The sequence below is a fragment of the Oryzias melastigma genome, linkage group LG23 (assembly GCF_002922805.2).
Source record: "Oryzias melastigma strain HK-1 linkage group LG23, ASM292280v2, whole genome shotgun sequence".
Taxonomy (NCBI): Eukaryota; Metazoa; Chordata; class Actinopteri; order Beloniformes; family Adrianichthyidae; genus Oryzias; species Oryzias melastigma.
Window position 1 is genome coordinate 14,708,114 of NC_050534.1, and position 20,747 is coordinate 14,728,860.

Genomic DNA, 20,747 nt, shown 5'->3' on the forward strand with positions numbered 1-20,747 from the left:
ATTAATATTGTTTTTGAATTTGTTCTAAAATAAAAAGGTTTTTATATAGATGGTTTGTTATCTGTCTTCTCCCTCTTTGTTTTCACACAGAAAAGTATCTAAGAATACTAGATCAAGTATCGATAAATTCGTAACAATACCCATCCTTAGCAGCAGTTATAATTTTGTTTACTTTTTGCATTTTTCTAGAAAGCTTTTACTAGCTTTATTCCTGCTGAAAATGTCCAAATTAGTCAGACGTGTTTAAAATTCCTCTCCTGCTAGGGATCTCTGAAAAAAATCAAAACATTTCATACACAGTGTTTCCTTATTAATCACAGAGGATGATGTTGTTCACCTTGTTGCATATCCCGTCAAGGGTCGCCAAAGCAAATCAGCTTTCACTGATTCACAGAGATTCTTATGCCAAAAACCCATCCTTACCTTACTGAGACCAAATCTGAATTCTTCCCCCACCCCAACAGCTTCTCCCTGGCCCTACATTTAGCTCTCCAAACAGAGTTATGGGAAAAATAGTGACCATGTCCAAATTACCTCCCTACTCACTTTATATTCACTATATATTTTTCATTGCTTACTACTTTTTAGCAAATATAGACCACAATGCATTGCAGTCAAACAATTTTTGTGAAAAAAGTGTAATTTTTTCATCATCAGAACACAGTGGAGTCACAAATAGATGTGAAATGTTCATATCTATTCGTTTTTTTTGTGTGAAATCGGTGACGTCATATCTTCCGTTCAGAAAAACGAAAGTAAAGTAGTGAGCATGATGTCCAAATTGCCTTTAGAATCCATGGCACTAGATAGTCCCATACCATGCCCCATTGGGTTAGCCCTTAACGGTTAACATTAGCCCTTAAAAAAACAATGTCAGACAACCCTACCTCCTAAAATGCCCCTACGTTTGGAGGGTTAGGAGAAGAATGTGGATTCAGCACTAGATTTTGCTCCCCCTTGTGCCTAAATAAATAGGCAGTAGCGTGAAGGGTCTTGCCCAACAACCCAAAGTGGATTAAGCTCCCAGCACCCCCTGAGAACCCAACCCTGTCAGACCTTCACCAAACCAACTGGGTACATTCCAAAAATAACCGGCGATTGGTGCAAAAGTATTTTTGTAGAATAACCCTCCATACATTTTCTCAGACATACATGAACATTTTTACACTTTTCTCTTGTTTAAACTCTTAAAATTCAAACCTTCAAAGACAAATAAGTCAAGTACAATAAAGTATTGAAAGCTTTTCTAATCCTTATTTTTCTTTATATTAACATGTTGATCATTCATCTCGTATTTTAGCTGTTTTACTAAGGAAAGCTTTAATTTGAAGCTGAATTTCCCTTAGCAGTTTTTTAAGTCGCATCCGTCCTGATTCCTACATTTACACCATCAACTCTCATGGCCAAAGGGATTTGATTGGATTAGGATTCACCGTATAAGTGGAAATTACCTCAATGACATGTTAGTGACCTCGAAAGAGGAAAGATATTCAAGTATCTGGTCAGTTGGTACACTCAGGGATCCATCAGACACAAGAATGATGAACAGGAATGAATGTAGGAACAGTTGGTTAACAAAGAAATTGCACATGAATGCTCCCAGAGTCCCTCTGAGCTCTGTGGCTGGATGACAGCGTGACTGCTCTTGGCCAACGGCTCAATACCTAATTTACAAGTCCAGCCAGAGTTAGGGTCTTTTAATGGACTGTCCTGCCCCCCTCCATGTAATTAACAGCCTAGACACCCACATACATGAAACCCAGCCTGGTCATTCACCTCTCTAGCTGCACAAAGATCCTTAAATAGGTTCTAACTGGCATGAAGGTCATAAACTTTCTATCTCCCGCTGAGCTTCACACCTCAACTATTATGAGCAATAGGTCAAGGAAGGTTAGATTTTGTTCTGTGGATCCCAGAGAAGTGACTACTTCTTATTCAAAGGGTTTGTATACTATGTATACTAGGGGTGTTGCGCGCTGAACAGGAAAAACATTTATTGAACACTAAAACTAAATTTTTAACAACTTTAAGCCGTAACTTTTTAACATAATTATGCACTAGAAATATAGCATTACCTGCAGTAATGCTAGCGGAATTTGCCCGTCGAAGATGATCGCTGAAATCACTGAAGCTAATAGCTGAAAACGCTGAAGCTGATAGCTAGCTAAAACATTAGTTATATGTCAAATTAGCCATAAATAAATAAACAAATGAATAACCTAGGTTAGCTGAAAAAATAGCTAAACTTCATAATCGTCTAGAAAACTCCTGAAAAGCCTAAATTAGCTAAAACAGCTAGCGTGTAAATATTACCAATATTCTAAAACGGCCTTAAATTTTTTTTAAAAAGCTCCAGTTAGCCAAAACTACTAGCATGTAGCTGAAATATTAGCTAAACTCCAAAATAGCATTAAAATCTGAGAAAAGCCTAAATTAGCCAGAACAGCAAGCTTGTAAATATTAGTGTAATTCCAAATTGCCTAAAATATAAAAAAAAACTAAATTAGCCAAAAGAGCTAGCATGTAGCTGAAATATTAGCTACACTCCAAAATAGCCTAAAACATCTTAGTAATTGCCAAAATAGTCTAAATAGCTAGCAGAATGCCAATTTTAAGACTTTAAAGCTGGAACGTTTTAACATAATTATGAATAATAAAATAATAAAAAGGCAGGAATATTATTATTAGAATAAATCCATTTAAACCTTAAATAACTTTCAATATTTTACTCCCCATAAAAATATATATTGTCAAAATTATATTAGTTAAAAATAAAGGCAAGATGACATTGGCCATTAATAATAAAATAAAAGGATCTGGAGGGCCGTATATGATCACCCAGCGGGCCGGATCCGGCCCCCGGGCCGTGACTTTGACACGTTGTGTATACAAATCCTTTGGATATCATCACCTACAAAAGACTTGTTCTGTTTCCTATAGTTTTTAAGAGTACTTGCTCATTAAAGACTGACAGGCTTTTTGCTGATTTCCGGTTGATTCCGACCAAAGCGTCTCCATCAGGACAGTTGACCTCCTCGGAATGGACTGTAATCCCTGTTTATCGGATGAGTGCAAATGACACATGCTGTTCTTCTTATTGTGTCTTAGACCCAATTTTGTGTAATTCTTCAGACTATTCTCCCACCGAGTCAAGATTTATATTCTGTAAAAATAACTTTGAAGGTTTTTAGATTCTGCACTGACAGCTCAGGAATTGCTTGCTGATGTAGAAAGCAAAGAAAAATGAGAGCATGCAAATCAGCTGCTGATGTGAGGATTTCATGGCAGCTGCGATTTCCAAAAGGATTTTTAGACATTTTGCAAAAACTGATAAATTGTTTTGGGTACTGCAAATGTTTGGAGTTCGTCTCTGTCCACTCACACAGACAGAATTCCCTTGTCACACATGACAAGCCTTGGACGATTCTCTACAGTGCTTAGAAGATGAGCCCTTCTCTATCAAACCACTTGTTCAGTTTGAAGAGAGTTCTGAAAAAGGGTTGCATGGTATGGTATTCATGCATGGGCATGTAAAAAGAGAGATCTTCTAGGACAGTCCACAGCATAGCCAAGTACTCTCAACTTGAACAGTGTGAGCCTCAGACATAAAAGCTGCTCCAGCAGATGCTCTGATGATCAACTGTCTCGTGCAGAGTTTTCTGCTTTCGCTGGAGTCAAAAGGAGGCTGAGATTGCAGGCTGGGAAAGAATGAGAACACGTCGTGATAAGGACTGATTGGGCAGCTTGGGGAAAAAACAAGAACAAAGCGGCAACACAGAAAAATGAAAGAGGGAAGAATTGGGAGCGGAGAAGGGTCAGTTGGGGTTTTTTCCTTGTATCTAATCATAGTTGATCACAAAAGGGCCGTGTTACAGAATACCAGTCAATTTTCTCACGTGGAGTTCCGAGCAGGAACAGCTCACCGCTTGGCATGTTTGGGGGAAAAAATAAGCGCCACGTAATTTTTTTTTTTTTACATTTTTTTTTACTCACATCCATCACTTTCACACCGTGTTTATCAGAACACCGGCTGAACATGGCACTGCGCGGTCGCAGATTCACAGACAGTTGGACTAAGTGACTGGTGCCAAACCGCCAGACCCACACCACCTGTCGTTTGCGTTGAAAGACATCACACTTACACCCAGTCTCCCACATGGCTTCAATACAGTCACCTGAATGTATTAATCTGTCTTTATATAGGCCTGTTTATCTTTTGATTTGAGTCGTTTTGTTCAAACTTACTTGAAAGTTTTATTTTTTCTTATGCAAATACATTCACAAATATGTATTATCTGTCTTGGCCAAAGGGTGTGTTCAGTGCTGCCAATGTCCATGGCCACACTGGCATCTGTCTGGCATATGGGATTTCTGTCAGGTCACTCAGACAAGTACGCCGCTACCAGATGCCTTCTGCTACCCAACACCCTTTGTGATCACTGTTTCCTTCTGAATTATCACGGTTTCTCTGTTTTTCATACTTCATCTGTTGCCCTAATAGGTTTAAGCTGCTTCATTATCACTATCGTCTTTGCTTTGCTCTCCCCAACACAATCTTTCATCATAAGTCTCTCCGTGATTGAGCAGTCTTCTTCCTCCCCCTGTTTGAGGGCACAGTTGTTTCCTGTAATGAGAAACATTCCTCGTCTTCGCCACGCCGGATGAGTTTTGCCTGTGTTTGTGTCATAAATGAGCCATTATGCCTCCCTACTGGAGCCCATAGAGACGCTGTGAAAGACGGATCCGGGACCGGATACATGGCGCTGTTCGCGATCCAAAGTCAGTCGTCATCGGGGGTTCTGCTGATTGGCTGTTGTTTGGACTAAACTGAGGAGTTCGGAATAGAGAAAGAGGGCAAGCCAGGAGAGGCACCCTCCCGACGGGAGTACAAAGACCGTTTGGCGCCGCAGCATTTCATCTGATCGCATTCTGCTGTAGTGCTCTTGACTTTGCATCTGCCGCATTTACATTCACACATAGTTTTAAATGTATAGATGAATTATTTTTCATGGAGCCATTTTTAGTTTGCCACTTTCACATCACTTGAGCATCCTCACTCCCCTCCAATACACTTTAGAAAGACAGTAAATTGTGCTGTAGACACCGAGAACTCCCTCTTTGGACTTGTCTGTCTGTAAAATCTCATCGGCCGGGTCCTCCATATGGTGACATCTGTCTGATGGGACCAAGATGCCATATCCTAACCCCTTCCAAAAAAAAAAAAAAATCTCCTCTCCTGCAGTTGGCTTTGATGGATGTCTTGTGCTGCCGCAGCACTTTCCCGTCACACACTAACATGTTTATACAGAGGAGCTGCAGCATCCAGCTGCAGATCTGTAATCCTGGCCGTAACATGTGCGGCGCAGTTATCAAATCAACTTGTATGCACGAGCTACCTAAGCAATTAAGCTGCAGATCCCATCCACACTTGACTGTTTTAACATCTGGCATGCCTCTTCTAGTTTCTGAATGTGAACAGCAGCTTATCTGCTACTATAATCAGCTGCAAAACATGTTTTTTTTTCTATATTGGTAATTTTGTAATGTTTTTCCAACAATTCAAACAAGTTGAACAAATGTGTAGATCTACACATTCTCATTACCCAAGCTGTCACATATTGACATGCTTAAGGAACCCCTCCTAGTCAATTATGGACTTTTTGGGTATGCCCAACTCGTCATTTGTTGACATGGTGACTGTTCAAATTAAATCAGGGCTCCCCAACCTCTGGGCCTGGTCCTGAGACATGGACCGCACTAGTACCCTAACAGTAACCCAGCACCGCAGGTGTTACCGGACGCGTCCCAGGGACCGGTCTGCGGTTGGACATTACGCCTGAACCCCTGATTTCATTGGGCCCTGATTCAAAACCCCCAACCCCGGGCTCACACAGCTAGCGTTACAGCTCAGGTGCGATGCGAGAGCGGTCTAGCTACAGCCGATGGTTTATATTAGCTCCTGGTTGGCTGCAGCCACGGGCTCTGCTGCTGACCTCGCATATGTTCACGCGAATCCCCCCTTTGTTTGCTGCGGTTCAGCTGTGTGAAATTTGAACCAAACGAAACAGATTCGTAGTGACTCAGAGGATTGACCACATACGTGGGACGTGAACGCCGGCAGTGGGATTTCCTCCCGCACTTTTAAGGTTACGTAAAGACCGCGGCGCTCGTATCGGAGCTGTAACTCTAGCGGTGTGAGCCCGGGGTAAGTCATCGTTTTTTGGCGTGCCGCCTGCTCCCATTTAGGTAAAGCTGGAACGTGATCACAGATTGGGACTGCTTTTGCCCCAACAGAATGAAACAAAAAATAAAAAACAGGCGATCCAGAAACGCTGGTGATCGATTGACGTTCTCAACCACACAAATACTGTCACTTTAATTTCTGCCTTATAAATGCGTTTGTTGCTGGATAAATACTATTATACACTGGTACAGGACGTGGTACTGGGTTAAGGTTGGCGTACTTGTGCAAGGGGAGCCCTGATGTAACCCTTGTACTATCCTAGGCATGTTTACATTAAAAGTGGGGTCATCTGGACCCCAAAAGACGGCGCACTGAACTTTTTTTTCCAAAGGATTTTTTTATCTTCACTGGTGTCTATGACACATAAAACCCTGTCCACCTTTGTCATGGGGAGGGATCACACATCAATATAAGGGTCGGGTCATCTGGACCCCATAAGAGAGCACAAGAGTTAACTGGAATAGCCAATTATAGTCAACAATAAGTTAAAATACCCAAAAAGTCAATATTTTGACGAAGAGGGTTACTTAACCAAATGTAGATCTATGCTCTCCACAGAATATGAAGAAAAATCTGACTTGCATATTGTAATGCTAGTCAACACATTCACTTTGAAACCCTTAAAGACCCACTTAGTCTGTACCCACCGATCCAACAGGCCTTCTCAAATACCACACCCCCTGACCACCACTCTGACTCTCATCACTACTTCGTTTAATGAGACTAAATGACTGTTCTAGCAGAAGCGGTCAATATGCTCTCCACAGCAGGCCGGCCTCCTTCTCTGATCTCACTATGGAGGATACTATGTCCAGCGTCTATCAACACCACTTAGATCACACAAATAAATAGTCTAATATTCCCATATTTAATACAGTGCTCCTTATTTAAAGTCAAGATTTGTTTTTGTGGTCTGTGCAGGAAATGTTGCTGAACTTTCTAGTATAGATTTTTTCCCCATCACTCTCAGTCACAGCTTTTATTTGACAAAACTGTTCAAACCTACATGACTTTATGTTTTGACTGTTTCCTAGGCTGTTTGTAAAAAGAGAAATACTGACTCTCAGCATCATAGAAAAACCAAAAACATTTTGTTTGGCTTTGCTTGCAGTTTTCTTCTTAATCTTCCTTGCAAAGTTGCACTAAAATAAAGGTCCAGACTAATTAGAAACTAAGCTGGGGCTCGACCCTAATTTACTCATTATTATTGTCATTACTGTTCAATAGATTTACTTTGTGATGTGAGGGGGCTGAACTCTGTGGGTCATTTGCATCAACCTGCAGTGTAGTGGGAGAAGGGAAAAAGTTTTCAGACTGACAAACTAGTTCAACTTTACACCACTGTGTTAACTATTAAATGGTGGAAACCAACTTCCAATCTCTAAAACCCATCATCACGCACTGTCACGATGCTAACTTGGATATTGGAGAGTAATTCCTCATTTTATATAATTTATGGTTGCTTATGCGATTCATAGTTGAATTTGGTTCATTTATAATAATTTTTTTTGCTGTTTTCCGCTGTGATGGCACTTGATCATTTTTATGTTATCATAAAACCAAACTACCGTTTCTCAATCCAAATGGTATTTTCCAATATCTATACAATCAATTTATTTCATTTTGAAACATTTTTATTATGGTATTTGTCAATTTGATTGACGACTTGACTCAGGCGATCGATCTGGTTGGTTCGTAGGAGTATAAATCAATTAAGTCGATTAATTGCTACACCCCTGTTTGTACTTGTACCGTCGTATTTCAAGCCTTCTATAAGGATTTTATCGGTGTGAGATGTTATGTGAACAAAAAAAGATGTTCTGTCCAAAGAGATCTAGTCACACTATGATCTGCTAATGGCATGTTTCTGTTTTAGGTGACGGAGTACCTGAACAGTCAAGAATCTGCCAAGAGTGCCAGGGTAAGTTTCATTTTCTTATTTAAAAAAATATATTCATTGATTTATTGGTGAAAAAACTACATAATTTTAATGGTTTTCTTTAGAAACTCTTGAAAGAAAAAATATTTTTCTTTCACAAATCACACATTGTCAGTCATTTTCATGTGTTATAGAATAAAGCCCACAAACATGTAGAACAGGGAAGAAAGGTATAAAAATAAATAAAATTAGGATATTTTAATATTATCTACCAGTGTCTTCGGAAGTTATACGGAAGCTGAGCATGCGAATTCTAAATTTTGAGGTATAAATTTGAACAAAACTGACGGGAAACGTGGAATAACTTGGCAGAGAATCGTCTTTTTTTGTCTCTATTTGAAATGTCTGTCGTTGGAGAATCAGTGAAGCTTTAGCTCCCATTCATGTTGAGCATTTCCAGAGGAGAAAAAGTCAGCGACTGCAATCCTTATCAGAGGCACTGCCGTGTTTTCAGGGTGTCGAGGAGAAGCGGAGGGAAAAAAGAAAGAAAGAAAGCAGTGTGAGGAATGGGAAATGGCTTCATTCATTTCATTCATCCTAATAACTAGTGCTAATTAGCACAGTTGCTAATTAGCTATGAATCACAGCATTAGCAGCTGAGTGCACATGCTTTTGAGAGCCAAAAAAGATCCATCCTCTCACTCACAAAATAGACCGGCCAGCTTCTGTGGCGTTCAGATAACTACACACACGGTTGTGAGCGTATTGTGGTAAGGCGACATTTAGGAGCCGCCTATGATGCTTTATGAGGCGATGCAGGAGTGTCTGTTATGGAACAGGAGAACTAATAGTGTGGGTGTCATTTGAGGCGTCGTGGCTCTACAGGATGGGAGTCCGATTAAACGACAATGACGACGCAGGTCTTTGAAGGCGGCGGCGGCGTCTTCTCTTCCCCCCTCCCCTCCCCTATTTGTATTCTCTGACCATTTAACATGTAATGTACTGAGGAACTCATTGAAGCCCTCCATCAAAGCAACAAGACGTTTTATCGCGTCCCCCTCGTCAATAAAAGCCTCTGTCCTTCCCATCAGCTCAACATTTGGCGCTACGGAGACTTCCGCGCCGACGACGCAGACGAGTTCGGCTACAGACGCTAAAGAGAAAACCACACCCACCATCCAGTCAGAACACCATTCCAAAGATGGACGGCAACGACGTGTCGAGGAGAAGATGAACGACAAGCATTGACTCACGCCTCCTTTCCCCGTTTCATCCCTCCGGTCGCGTTTATTTCCCCCCTCGCTAGAGCATGCACGACAACAATTATGAACTCTTTCCATTCGTCCTTTACCTGCTAATCACTACAGCCCGTCTTCTTCCGTTCTCTGTTTCCTGAAAGGGACCGGATGTCCAAAAAAACAACGAAAAAACAAATGCTTCCCTTATGAGTTCCTTGTAAATGTGAGGATATGTTGAAAGCTGTAAAATTGTTTTATTTTAGAGGAAAACAAAGTAAGAGGTGAGCTTAATTTGTCTCTGTTGTATATCTGTGTACAAAAAAACAAACATTTGCAGGTGTTTTCTCTCTTTTTTTTGTGGGGAGTGTTTTGTCGTTTATTCGCTGTCACACTTTTATGACCAGTAACTATGGATGGATGCCTTCATGTGGCATTTTCTCATCTTTTTCTTCTGTAAAGTTTACATTCTAATAATGAGCGTAATGACGCCGTCTCCGGCAGCCTCTTCTCTTCATGTCTCTGTATGCCATAGCAGATGCAGTGTTTGAATATGTTTCCACGTATAATGGACCTTTGCATTCTATTAAAAATCAGCTAAATCAATAAAAAAAACAAGCAAACTTAAACATTTGTTTGTTCTCCTTTGTATTGCATAAACTCAAATTTAAAGTAATTTATGAGCAAAATGAATACATTTTTAAAGCTTTTTTTATATTTTAGCTGCTCAAAATGTCAAATATTTAAAGTTTTTTTGATCTTACAGACAAGAAATGAAGCATGAAATTCCCAAATGGGATTAAAAAAAGATTTGTTACAGGTAAACTTTAAAAATCAGTGATAAAAACATAAGTTTAACACATTAGATCTAAAGGAAGTGTAACATTTTTGCCTTATTTTGTAAACTCCAAACAAAACATTGAATACTGTTTGGTATTTACATGGATCTTCTATTAGTGAAATGAAAGTGGAGAGCTTTCATCCTTCCTTTGAATCTGACACACGTCATGTCTTCAACAAAGCCGCATCCCCATAAAGAACATTTTTTTTTGTTTTTCACCCAAAGAGAATCCTTCAGTGATGGAAGAAAAAAAGCTCTGGTCTTTGTGAGCAGGAACATCATCAAGGTCACATTGATGAAACAAGCCTCTAAAAACACAGACCCCTGGAGTTCAATTATTGTCGACTGGAAAAAGGCAGATATTCATTTTGTGTTCAAAGCAAATGGTGAATGTTTTGGACGCCGATCAGCTTCCGTCGGTTTAAAAGTCCGCTGAGTGACGGCTCTGCAGTGATGATGGGAGGAGCTTTTTATTTTGTTGTAGGGCTTCAGGGTTGAAGCTGCACACATTTTTGCAGATAGAGCTACTGTTTAAGAACCCATTTAGAATCATTTTTAAATTTAAAGATTTTCCATTTTGATTTGCTGGTACATGAACGTCTCTGAAATGAACCTTATTTTCGTTTTGCTGCCTTTTCTGCTTTTATAAAGCTGCAAATCCTCTTCTGAGGAGAGCTAAAGGCCAATTTACCCCAGATTTACAGTGTGGTGCATCTCCGTTGTATTACGTGAGAAGTCCGTCTCCAGTCTGTAGCTCCTCCCCCTTTCTCCCGGTAAGTAATTTGGCCTTCTATCCCTGTACCTGCGTCTCCATTGACTATCAAATTGCACCAATTTGATTTGCGATAATAATAAATTTGCCCAATGGAAACATGACGGCCTCAAAAAAACGTGCATTTATTGAAAACGTTTTTGCTTTTTTCCTAATTAATTGAGTCACATGACAACAACTGGATACCACATCTCACGACTCATCAAAAGTTGAGCATGTCATGTGGAATTGTTCGATCCACAGCTCCTCTGTAAAATCATCAACCACAGTTTCCCCAAGACAGGAGATACAACAGCGTCAGCGTAAACTGGCGGTCGCGAGACAAAATTGCACCGCTGATGGACCAGTTGAAATTCAGGGTAAGTTCTCCATCAGTCATGTCCTTCAGCAACAGCTTTCCTGTCTGTGCAAACTCCCCATCAGTTGCTTCCAAACCAGGTAAATATTGTAAATTCTTCAGTTTTTTTCTCATCAAATTTTAACCGGAAAATGAAACTCATCTCCGTTTTCAGTCATGCCTAAAACCCTCAGAGCAGTTTAAGGGAAAAAATTCAGAAAGTGTTATTTCAGGGTAACTTTTTCGAACATATTTTATTTGTCATGTTTTATATTAAATACTCATACTCTGCATTTCATTTTGAATATGTAATCCTGATAAAGCCAATCAGAAAATTGAGAACAAAGGTAACAAATTAGTTCCTTAAACATGACAATTTTAAAAACAAACTGTTTCTCCTTAAAGAAATAATAGACTCAAATCTTCCTTTAAAAAGTCCCAAAGTCTAGAAAAGTAGTTTTATAGTTAAAGTGTTTTTTGCAGGTGTCTGTGTTTTCTTTAAACAACAAACTTGTTAAAAGCTATCTGCCCCACAAGATGCCAGTCTGAATCTGACGGCTCCACAAATCCAAGGTGGTCCAACCTATTTATCAACGGCGTTCATGTCCAATTACCAGAGCCAGGGATGAGAAATGTACTCTAAGGGCAATTAAGAAACCTTCCTGTGCTGTCAGCTGACTCATGGACTCTGTGAGATGGCTTTGTCTTTTAGATCCATGTCCTCTCTTTGTCTTTTTTTGTCACAAACTATTCATCGTCTCCGTCTCGGCTTGCCTCATTGCTCCTCTCCTCTCCGAGCTGGGGAGGGTAAAAGCACGGAGGGGGAAGAGGAGGCAATCATGGGAGATATGAAAAGCGGTTGTCTGTTCGCGTTGTAAGTCGAGCCTTCTTTCCGATTCCATCTCCTCTTTTCCTGTTTGCGAAGCTGTCACAGTTAAACTACGCCCAGCAGACTTAACAGCCAGATTAGGCAGAGCGGCTCTGTGCAAACTGTTTGCTCAGAAGCGTTGATTATTCAGTGTCTTCTGCTGCATCTGAGCCAAATCCAAACTCTGTCAACAACAATTAAACCAAGAAAAGTGTAGAGATTTGTAAGAGAAAAGCAGCCATCAGAGGAGTCCTTCCACAATCAGACAAATGGTGTTTTCCCTGTCATCTCTCCGCGTGTGTTACCCGCGCCGCAGAAACAAACAAACAGCAATGATTTAATGTGAACAAACAGCAAGAGCAGAGGAGATATCTTTATTTCATGAACCTGTGACATGTTTCCCCTCTGAGGGCTTTGATGAGAAAATGACTCTTAATAATTCATGAACCTGGAGGGGAAAAATGCAACATACTTGAGCTCTGATGTTCAGCTCGGTTCAGACAACTTTATTTCTGCCCACTGGGCGATTCATCTGCAGCTTTGCAGTCCACACATTTAGTCTCAGCAGACGCCCAGCAGGAAGCAGACGAGGCGAGGGAAGACGTCGGGGTGAGGATTAGCAAGAGCCTGGCGATACGATGCATATCGCGATATGTGTCTCACGATACGTATCACGATATGTCCTGTACCTGAACAACTTTTCACCTTTTACAGGAGTATGACTAAGAAAAAACTCCAACTGAATATTAAAACTTTTTTCTTTGTAATAAAACAAAGTAATACGTGTATTATAACAACAGCCTCAAGGCTGACTAAACATTTAACACAAAATCTTGCTTTGGTCAGATTAGATCTGCTAAAATTGATTTCGCGTTTTGCAAGCCTTTCCGCAATCAAATCAATATCCTTGAAAGCAGGCTGTTTTAAGCCCAACTAGTCATGCCAAAAGTACAACTAGTTAACTTGTGACAGCCAAAAACTTGAGTAATGTTTTAAAGTGTGCACTAGTTTACTAGTTGGACCCATTTATGCTTATCAGTAAACAGGTGACACTCCAACAAGACCACAAGTTAACTAGTCACATCCAAAATGTCTACAAGTTTGCTAATAAGGCTCCTCTGAAGCTCACTAGTCAACTAGTGCGTCCAAAATAATGTAGTACTTTACTAGTATGGCAAGCTGTTTCATCATCAAATCAATATCCTTGAAAGCAGGCTGTTTTAAGCCTAACCTGTAATGCCAAACGTACAACTAGTTAACTTGTGACAGCCAAAAACTTGAGTAATGTTTTAAAGTGTGCACTAGTTTACTAGTTGACCCTATTTGAACTTACTAATAAACTAGTGACACTAACAAGGCAACTAGTTAGCTAATCCTATCCAAAATATCTACAAGTTTGCTAGTAAGACTCCTGTGAAGTTAACTAGTTAATTAGTGTGACCAAAATATCATAATATTTTACTAGTATTGCAAACTGTTTCATCATCAAATCAATAACCTTGATAGCAGGCTGGTTTAAGCCTAACTAGCAATGTCAAAATGACAACTAGTTAACCAATGACAGCCAAAAGTGTGAACTAGTAATGTTTTTAAACTATGCCCTTGTTTTCTAGTAGGTGCTTTTTGTGCTTACTAGTTAACTAGTTAAACTATGAATAAACTACTAGATAACTAGTCACAGACAAAGTTTAGTAATGATGCACCTGTGAAGTTAACTAGTGTGACCAAAATATTGTAGTAATTTGGCAGTTTTATGACCAAATCAACATCTTTATCAGGCTCTCTTAAGCCTAACTAGTAGTGTTAATTTGGAAACTAAATAACTAGTGACACCCAGAAGTGTTAACTAGTAATGTTTAAAAAATGTGTCCCTTGTTTACAAGTGGGCTTTGTGTCTTCAGCAGTTAACTAAACACTGAAAGAAGCCACTAGTTAACTTTTCACGTGCAAATTTTCTACAAGTTTACTAGTAATGCTCCTTTAACGCTCACTTTTTACTTTTGGCATTACTAGTTAGGCTTTAAACAGCCTGATATCAAGGATACGGATCTAATGATAAAGGGGCCTGCCAACTATTAGTGACATGCAAAATGCTAACTAATTGAACTCTTTCACTACTAGTCAGACCTACATATGTCTTACTAGTCAACTCGTTAGCATTTTAGATATTACTTTTAATCTAGTACAATAGTTTGTACTAGTGAACTGGTGAGTTTTATTGGAGCCTTACTAGGGAACATGTAGAAAGTGTGCACGTAACTAGTAAACTAGTGGCCTTTTTAGAGTGTCACTATTTAACTAGTGAGCACAAATAGTGCCCACAAGTAAACTAGTGCACACTTTGCAAACATTGCTAGTAACTAGTTCACAATTCTTGCTGTCACTAGTGAACTAATTGTACTTTTGGTGTTACTAGTTAGGCTTAAAACAACCTGATAGCAAGGATATCAATTAAAAGACATAAAGGCTTGAAGTGCTGCCAACTAGTGGTGGGAAATAAAGTAAGATGCTTAAGGATGCTAATAGATAAATAATGATTTAGTGTCTTGAAAGCATTTCAAAGTATTGCCAAACAAAATATCCCAATATATCCCCAAATCGATTCTTCCCTACACCCCGAGAAGACGTGTTCCCTGCCTTGCTTCAGTTTTAACGTCCCGAGCATCCCCCCGCTGATGGATTATCACCTAAACACTGATATCTGATTAACTTTTTCCCACAGATCAGGAGCTAAAATATGCCATTTTTTGGCAGACGGAGTTCATTTCATTTATTATAGAGTCCAAGCGCTCCTCTGGGTTGGTTAATTTATGGTTCATGCCACTTAATTTTATGCCTTTCTTCTAGAAAAAGAAATACGGCAATGTTCCCTTGTCTGCCCTTATCTCTGACTAACACCTGCTCACGTCCTGCCCCCCTGTCCTGCCGTGCCACAGCCTCTGTCCAGAATTTACCTGCTCCAGTCCCCGCAGACAGCAGCCCGCCGACACACTGCGCACATTCACGCACTTTTGAAAGATGATTTTTGTTTTTTCTCCCTCGCCGTCTGCCTGGCAGCCGTGAATGACGCCGGTTCATAACGTTGGCAAAGGTAAATCTTCGAAGAAGGCGGATGCTGCCTTGTTTTTTTCTTTTTTTTTTTTGTTTCTTTGTGTTTGCTAAATGCATGCCTGCCAATTTCATTTATTCAGTCCCCTGATTCTTTTCATTATTCAGGAGCTTTCGCCTCACAACTGTTCTGGATTTCTAACAGAGCAACATGTGACATCCCGGAGAAAAATCCTGTTTTCCACAAGCGTCCTGACAAAAACAACAACAACTTTTTGGTTTTGCCACATCAACTACCTGTGACATCCTCCTGAACTCCACTGCTGCTCAACCCACACTCTCTTTGAACTCTGAGTCAAATATAAAATCCTTCATGCATGAATTAACTTTGAAATGGCACACAGCTGTCCAAGAGGAGCTTAGTAGCCAAGAGTCCAATTACCCCAGAACCCTTTGCAGTTTGGGCACTTTGTGTTAAAATGCCAAATTGAAGCTGAGAGCGTCCATTAGTTTATTTCAAATTAGGCCCGCTGAAGCAGAACGCTTGAGCCGCCCCAAAAGTACAAAAGCAGGCGCTGAAGACGCCGCGTTCGGAATGGAATCGCCGTTTGGATTGTGTTGATGGACAAGTCACGACAACAATTAGCTTCCAGGAGACGCTCGGCTTTTTAGGGGGGCGTCATCTGCAGTCACGCAAGTATCTGACTTTTAATGTGAAGTAACAGATGGTGGAGAAGAATGACTCAGCATTTGGGCTCATTTACTGTACAGCTTAAAGATGCTGACAGGAGCAGGGGGAGGGTCTTTGGATTCAGCCGTTCAAAATAAGTTTCAGCATTTCTGAGAAGCGTATCAGTCCGATCCAAACTAGATATATAGCATTAACTGCGATTGTGCAAATGTGAATGCTGTAAACTGAATGTGGCTGCTGAGGATGCAGAAACTTGTGGCTGAGAAAGCTGAAAGCTTGCTAAAATATTAGCAAAATGCCAAATTAGCCAAGAAATTGCAAAAATGTCTAATTTTGCCAAAACATCTAGCATTACGCTAAACTATTAGCTAAACTCCAAATTAGCCAAAAAAAAAAAAAAAACTAGAAAAATGTCTAATTTTGCCAAAACAGCTAGCATAATGCTAAAATATTTACTAAACTCTAAATTACCCCCAAAAAACGGAAAAATGTCAAATTTTGCCAAAACAGTTAGCATTAGTCGCTCCTGAGTATAAGTCGCACCCCTGGCTTAACTATGAAAAAACTGTGACTTATACTCTGGAAAATACAGTAAGTTACAAACTGACCAATCAGATGCCTCAGTAAAATCATGTGATACCCACGGGCCCCCACCTCCAGCCACATTCTCCAGAGCCACTTTCAGCTGAAGGGGTGTGGACGTCAAACAAGCTCAGTCCTGATTGGCCACTGTAGTTGCTACAGGAACATGACACAGACCAACTCAAACCAATCACTGTCGTCTGGCTTCAAGATGGCGGCGTCCGTATTACTGAAAAAAGGCAACTTAATGGGCTTCATCTCGCTGGAGCTAGAGGTAAGGCACTTTCTATGAGTGATGTCACATCCACTCTATCCAGTTTTACATGTACAGTCAATCACGATACAAACTTTCCCTTTTCTGCTATCGGTTAATCATAATGGTAGAAATGCATTTTTTGTTGAAATTGTCTCAAAATATTAATAACAAAACGTGTTTTTGGTCAAAGCTTTTTAATGAAAGGCTGCCAGATCTTTGAAATAACTGACAAATGAAAGAATCATAGCTGCTGGCTGAATCCAATTCTAAAAAACATTTAGTTTGCTTCTTTCTAGTGTCAAACTGTGTTTTTGTATCTTCGCAATCCTAAATTAAAAAGGTCTGATAAACAGGAATATTTCCCAGCATTGAAAGCTGCCTCCAGCCTCCATCTCTGACAAATAATGTTTTGATGGGACTTCTTTCCCCCGATCGTCTGTCTTTTGACTTAATCGAATCTCGTCAAAGAGGAAGTGAAAAGCTTTAATCCCGTCTTTGTTTCCGTTTGAACTGACTGGTTCCCCACTGAAGTGTGTAATAATGGGACGGTTTGTGTTTTATTACGCTCTTTGTCGTGATGTTTGGCTCCTTCGTTCCTCTGACTGATGAAGCAGGTTTCAAAGGAAACAAAGTTTTCTTTTGGTGAAAAACACAATTGAAATATGTTTTATTGTATTGTTTTTTTTATCAACCCAGAATTGAATTTAAAATGAATTTGAAATGGGATTGAGTCCTCAGTGGGGATGCTGCTGTCAATCAGTATTCCTATAAACCACCAGGTATTAGCCACAGCCTCTAGCATCTCCGTCCACTATCATGCAGCTCTACATCCGCTCTTATGCCCCATCATTCATCATATTGAAATTAACTCCCACTTGCTGCAGTCTCAGCTGCTCACAGGTGGATTTATGAGAACACCGCTTTTTTTTTTTTTTTTTCTTGAGGGCAACTTTACTATAATGTCTCATTATTCTGCAATAAAAGGAACATAGTATTTAGAGCACACATAGAGAGCAGGTTGAGCTTTCAAATAATCCCTCCCCAAAAATACTATAGTGGAAAGATTTGCTTGAAGAAGCGCGACCCGAGAGAGCCAGAATTCAAGATTAATTAGGTAGACATTGTCCCGAATATACATAGATTTACATGTAATTCCTTTTCAGATTCCAGCTTAATCCCGCTTCTTAACACCACCCCACCCCGGAGTATTTCTGTCCGTAAGCTCTCATTCCAGCTCTGGGCCGGTTCTACTGTAGGTCCCAGATAGTGATTGTTAGTGGACACAGAAGTGGGGATTTGTCTAATTTAATTAAAGCTGTTGAGTCCTGCTTTTGTTGCATTGTATCCAAATGTTCTCACAAGTACAAAGAGTTGGGTCGGTGCCTGGAGTTCTCCAAACTAAAAGCAACCAGCAACACGCTTTGTTCGCTGAATCGAAAGCTTTGCTTTGCTTTTTCCGTCCTCACAAGAACAAAATGTAAATCTCCTCAAAGCTGAAGATGATCGGAAAACTGGCTTAACCAGGGGTGCTGCATCCATCAAAGTCCATGTAATGAAGCTTTTATTTTGAAAGTGCACCCTTTTAAAAAGTGAAAACTCAAACACCCAAAACAGATTTTTTCTGGGTTGCTTTTCCAGGTGAAAGCTTATCCAGGTGTTCACTCTGGAAAAGCTCTTTCTAAAAAGGTTTGTTTTTCAGTAATCTAAACCCAAGTCGGTGACTGCCAAAACCCCATAAAAAAAAAACTAATTTAAAAAAAAAAACTCCTCATGCTGACAAGCCATCAATCACGAAAGTGTGAGCCCTCGCTGCCTGCTGAGCGTCCGCGCTCTCTGTTGCTACCGCGGTAAGTTATTACCGACGTGCTGGTGAAAGCAGGAGCGCTGCAGTGCACTTTCACCGAATGTGAATTTGCGATGCTTGCCGGAGATGCAGAAATAAGGAAATGTGATTTGTTGGGTAATCTCGGCTCTGGAAAGAACAAACGGAGGCCATCAACTATCCTTCTATCCAGAGCAAGCAGACAAGAGAAATGGTTAGACCGCCGTGGCAGGAAATGTTTTGGTTTTTTCCCAGTTTTTCTGACGTTTGTTATTTATTAGATGAGTGACCATTGACGGAAGCTGATTAAACTTACTGAAGCCCAAATAATCGCTAGAATAACTTTAAACATTTTTGGACAGCGGAAGGATTTCTCGCTCGTTTAGTGTATGTGTGGAGCTACGTTCACATCATCCACTGTAACCAGTTTCAATGTAAAGTCTATGAACACGCATTTGAGACTTCTGCGTTTGAAGGGCCTATACCTCGTAAAATATACTTTTTAAGCTTTCCAGTGTATTATAATGTTCACTTCTCACTATAAACCACCCCAAGTGGTATTTTGATTCATTCACACATTTCTGAATATTCCTATAAAATCCTGCGCTTAACCCATGACAATGAGTGAGTTCCCATGAGCTGATGTCTGAAATTTGAGTACAGTCCTTTTAAGCAGAGGCCACACTTCTAAAACCGCCCCCAGGCTAACACACACACACACACACACACACATATTTTCTGCTCAGCTAGCGGTCCTCAGCTGCTAACTTGCCACTCAGCTAGCGGTCCTCAGCTGCTAACTTGCCACTCAGCTAGCGGTCCTCAGCCACTAGCTTTGTCGCTCAACTACCGATGCTCATCCTCTAACTTTGCTGCTCAGTCGCTAGCTCTCCGCTCAGCTAGTGGTGCTCAGCTGCTAGCTTCACTGCTCAATTAGCGGTCCTCAGCAGCAGCTAGTAACTAGTGTGCTCAGCTTCTAACTTTGCCGCTCTGCCGTTAGCCTCACAACTTAGACGTTAGCTGCACTGTTCAGCTTCTAACTTTGCAGCTTATCTGTTAGCTTCGCTATTCAGCTAGCTGTGGTCAGCCACTTACTTTTCCGCCCAGCTAGCGGTCCTCAGCTGCTAACTTTGCCGGTCAACTATTGGTACTCATCTTCTAACTTTGCCACTCAGCCGTTAGCCTCACCACTAAGCTGTTAGCTTCACTGCTCAGCTATCTGTACTCAGCTTCTATCTTTGCAGCTTATCTGTTAGCTTCGCTGTTCAGCTAGCGGTGCTCAGACACTAACTTCTCTGCTCAGCTAGCGGTCCTCAGCTGCTAACTTTGCCGTTCAGGTAGCTGTCCTCAGCCACTTACCTCTCCACTCAGCTAACGGTCCTCAGCTGCAGATGTTGCCGCTCAGTTGCTAGCTTTGCTGCTCAACTACAGGTGCTCAGCCACTAACTTTTCCGCTCAGCTAGCTGTCATCAGCCACTAGCTTTGCCGCTCAACTACTGGTGCTCTGCTGCTAGCTTCACTGCTCAATTAGCAATCCTCAACAGCTAGCTTTGCGTCTTAACTCAATTGTTCTCAATTGTTAGCTTTGCAGCTCAACTAGTGGTGCTCAGCTTCTAACTTTGCCGCACAGCTTCTAGCTTTGCCACTCAACTAGTGGTACTCAACTTCTAGCTTGTCTGTTCATTTAGCGGTCCTTAGCAGCTAGCTCTGCGTCTTAACTAATGGTTCTCAGCCTTTAACTTTGCCGCTCAGCCGCTAGCTTTGCAGCTCGGCTAGTGGTGCTCAGCTGATAGCTTCGCTGCTCAGCTGCCTCAGCCGCTACCCTGGCCATTGCTAAAGGTATTCAAATCCATCTTTGCCATAATTCAGATGTTGTTTGTTTGCATGGGTAAAACACAGACGATGCAGAGGCCAGCTCTAGGATGACATCATGAAATGCCTCAAGCGGCAAAAGGTGATGCCTCAGAGATAGAGGCATCTTAGGGCAAGAAACATATGAAAATAACTAATTTCACAAATAATTTGCTGTTTATTGTGCCAAACGTAATATATGATAATAAATATGGAAATGGTGAAAGTACAAGGTTAGGTTAAAGTCTTGCACTGCAACACAAGCTTCTACGAACATGGAAAGTTAAACCAGATCAAACTTTGATCTATCAAGTTTTGGTA

At 40.7% G+C, this 20,747-nt stretch overlaps 1 protein-coding gene and 1 long non-coding RNA gene across 6 annotated transcripts in view; one reads left to right on the top strand and one right to left on the bottom strand.

Moving 5' to 3' along the window:
* snd1 (staphylococcal nuclease and tudor domain containing 1) overlaps nucleotides 1–9,987 on the top strand; it is a 181,017-nt gene extending 171,030 nt beyond the window's left edge. The window contains exons 23-24 of the mRNA XM_024292246.1: nucleotides 8,121–8,165; nucleotides 9,215–9,987. Of these exons, the coding sequence (XP_024148014.1) occupies nucleotides 8,121–8,165; nucleotides 9,215–9,280 (111 nt within the window). The 3' untranslated portion in view covers nucleotides 9,281–9,987. The remainder of the gene's footprint in view (nucleotides 1–8,120; nucleotides 8,166–9,214) is intronic.
* The window catches only part of LOC112158751, a 354,072-nt gene that overhangs the window by 17,527 nt on the left and 315,798 nt on the right, over nucleotides 1–20,747 (bottom strand). The window lies entirely within an intron of this gene.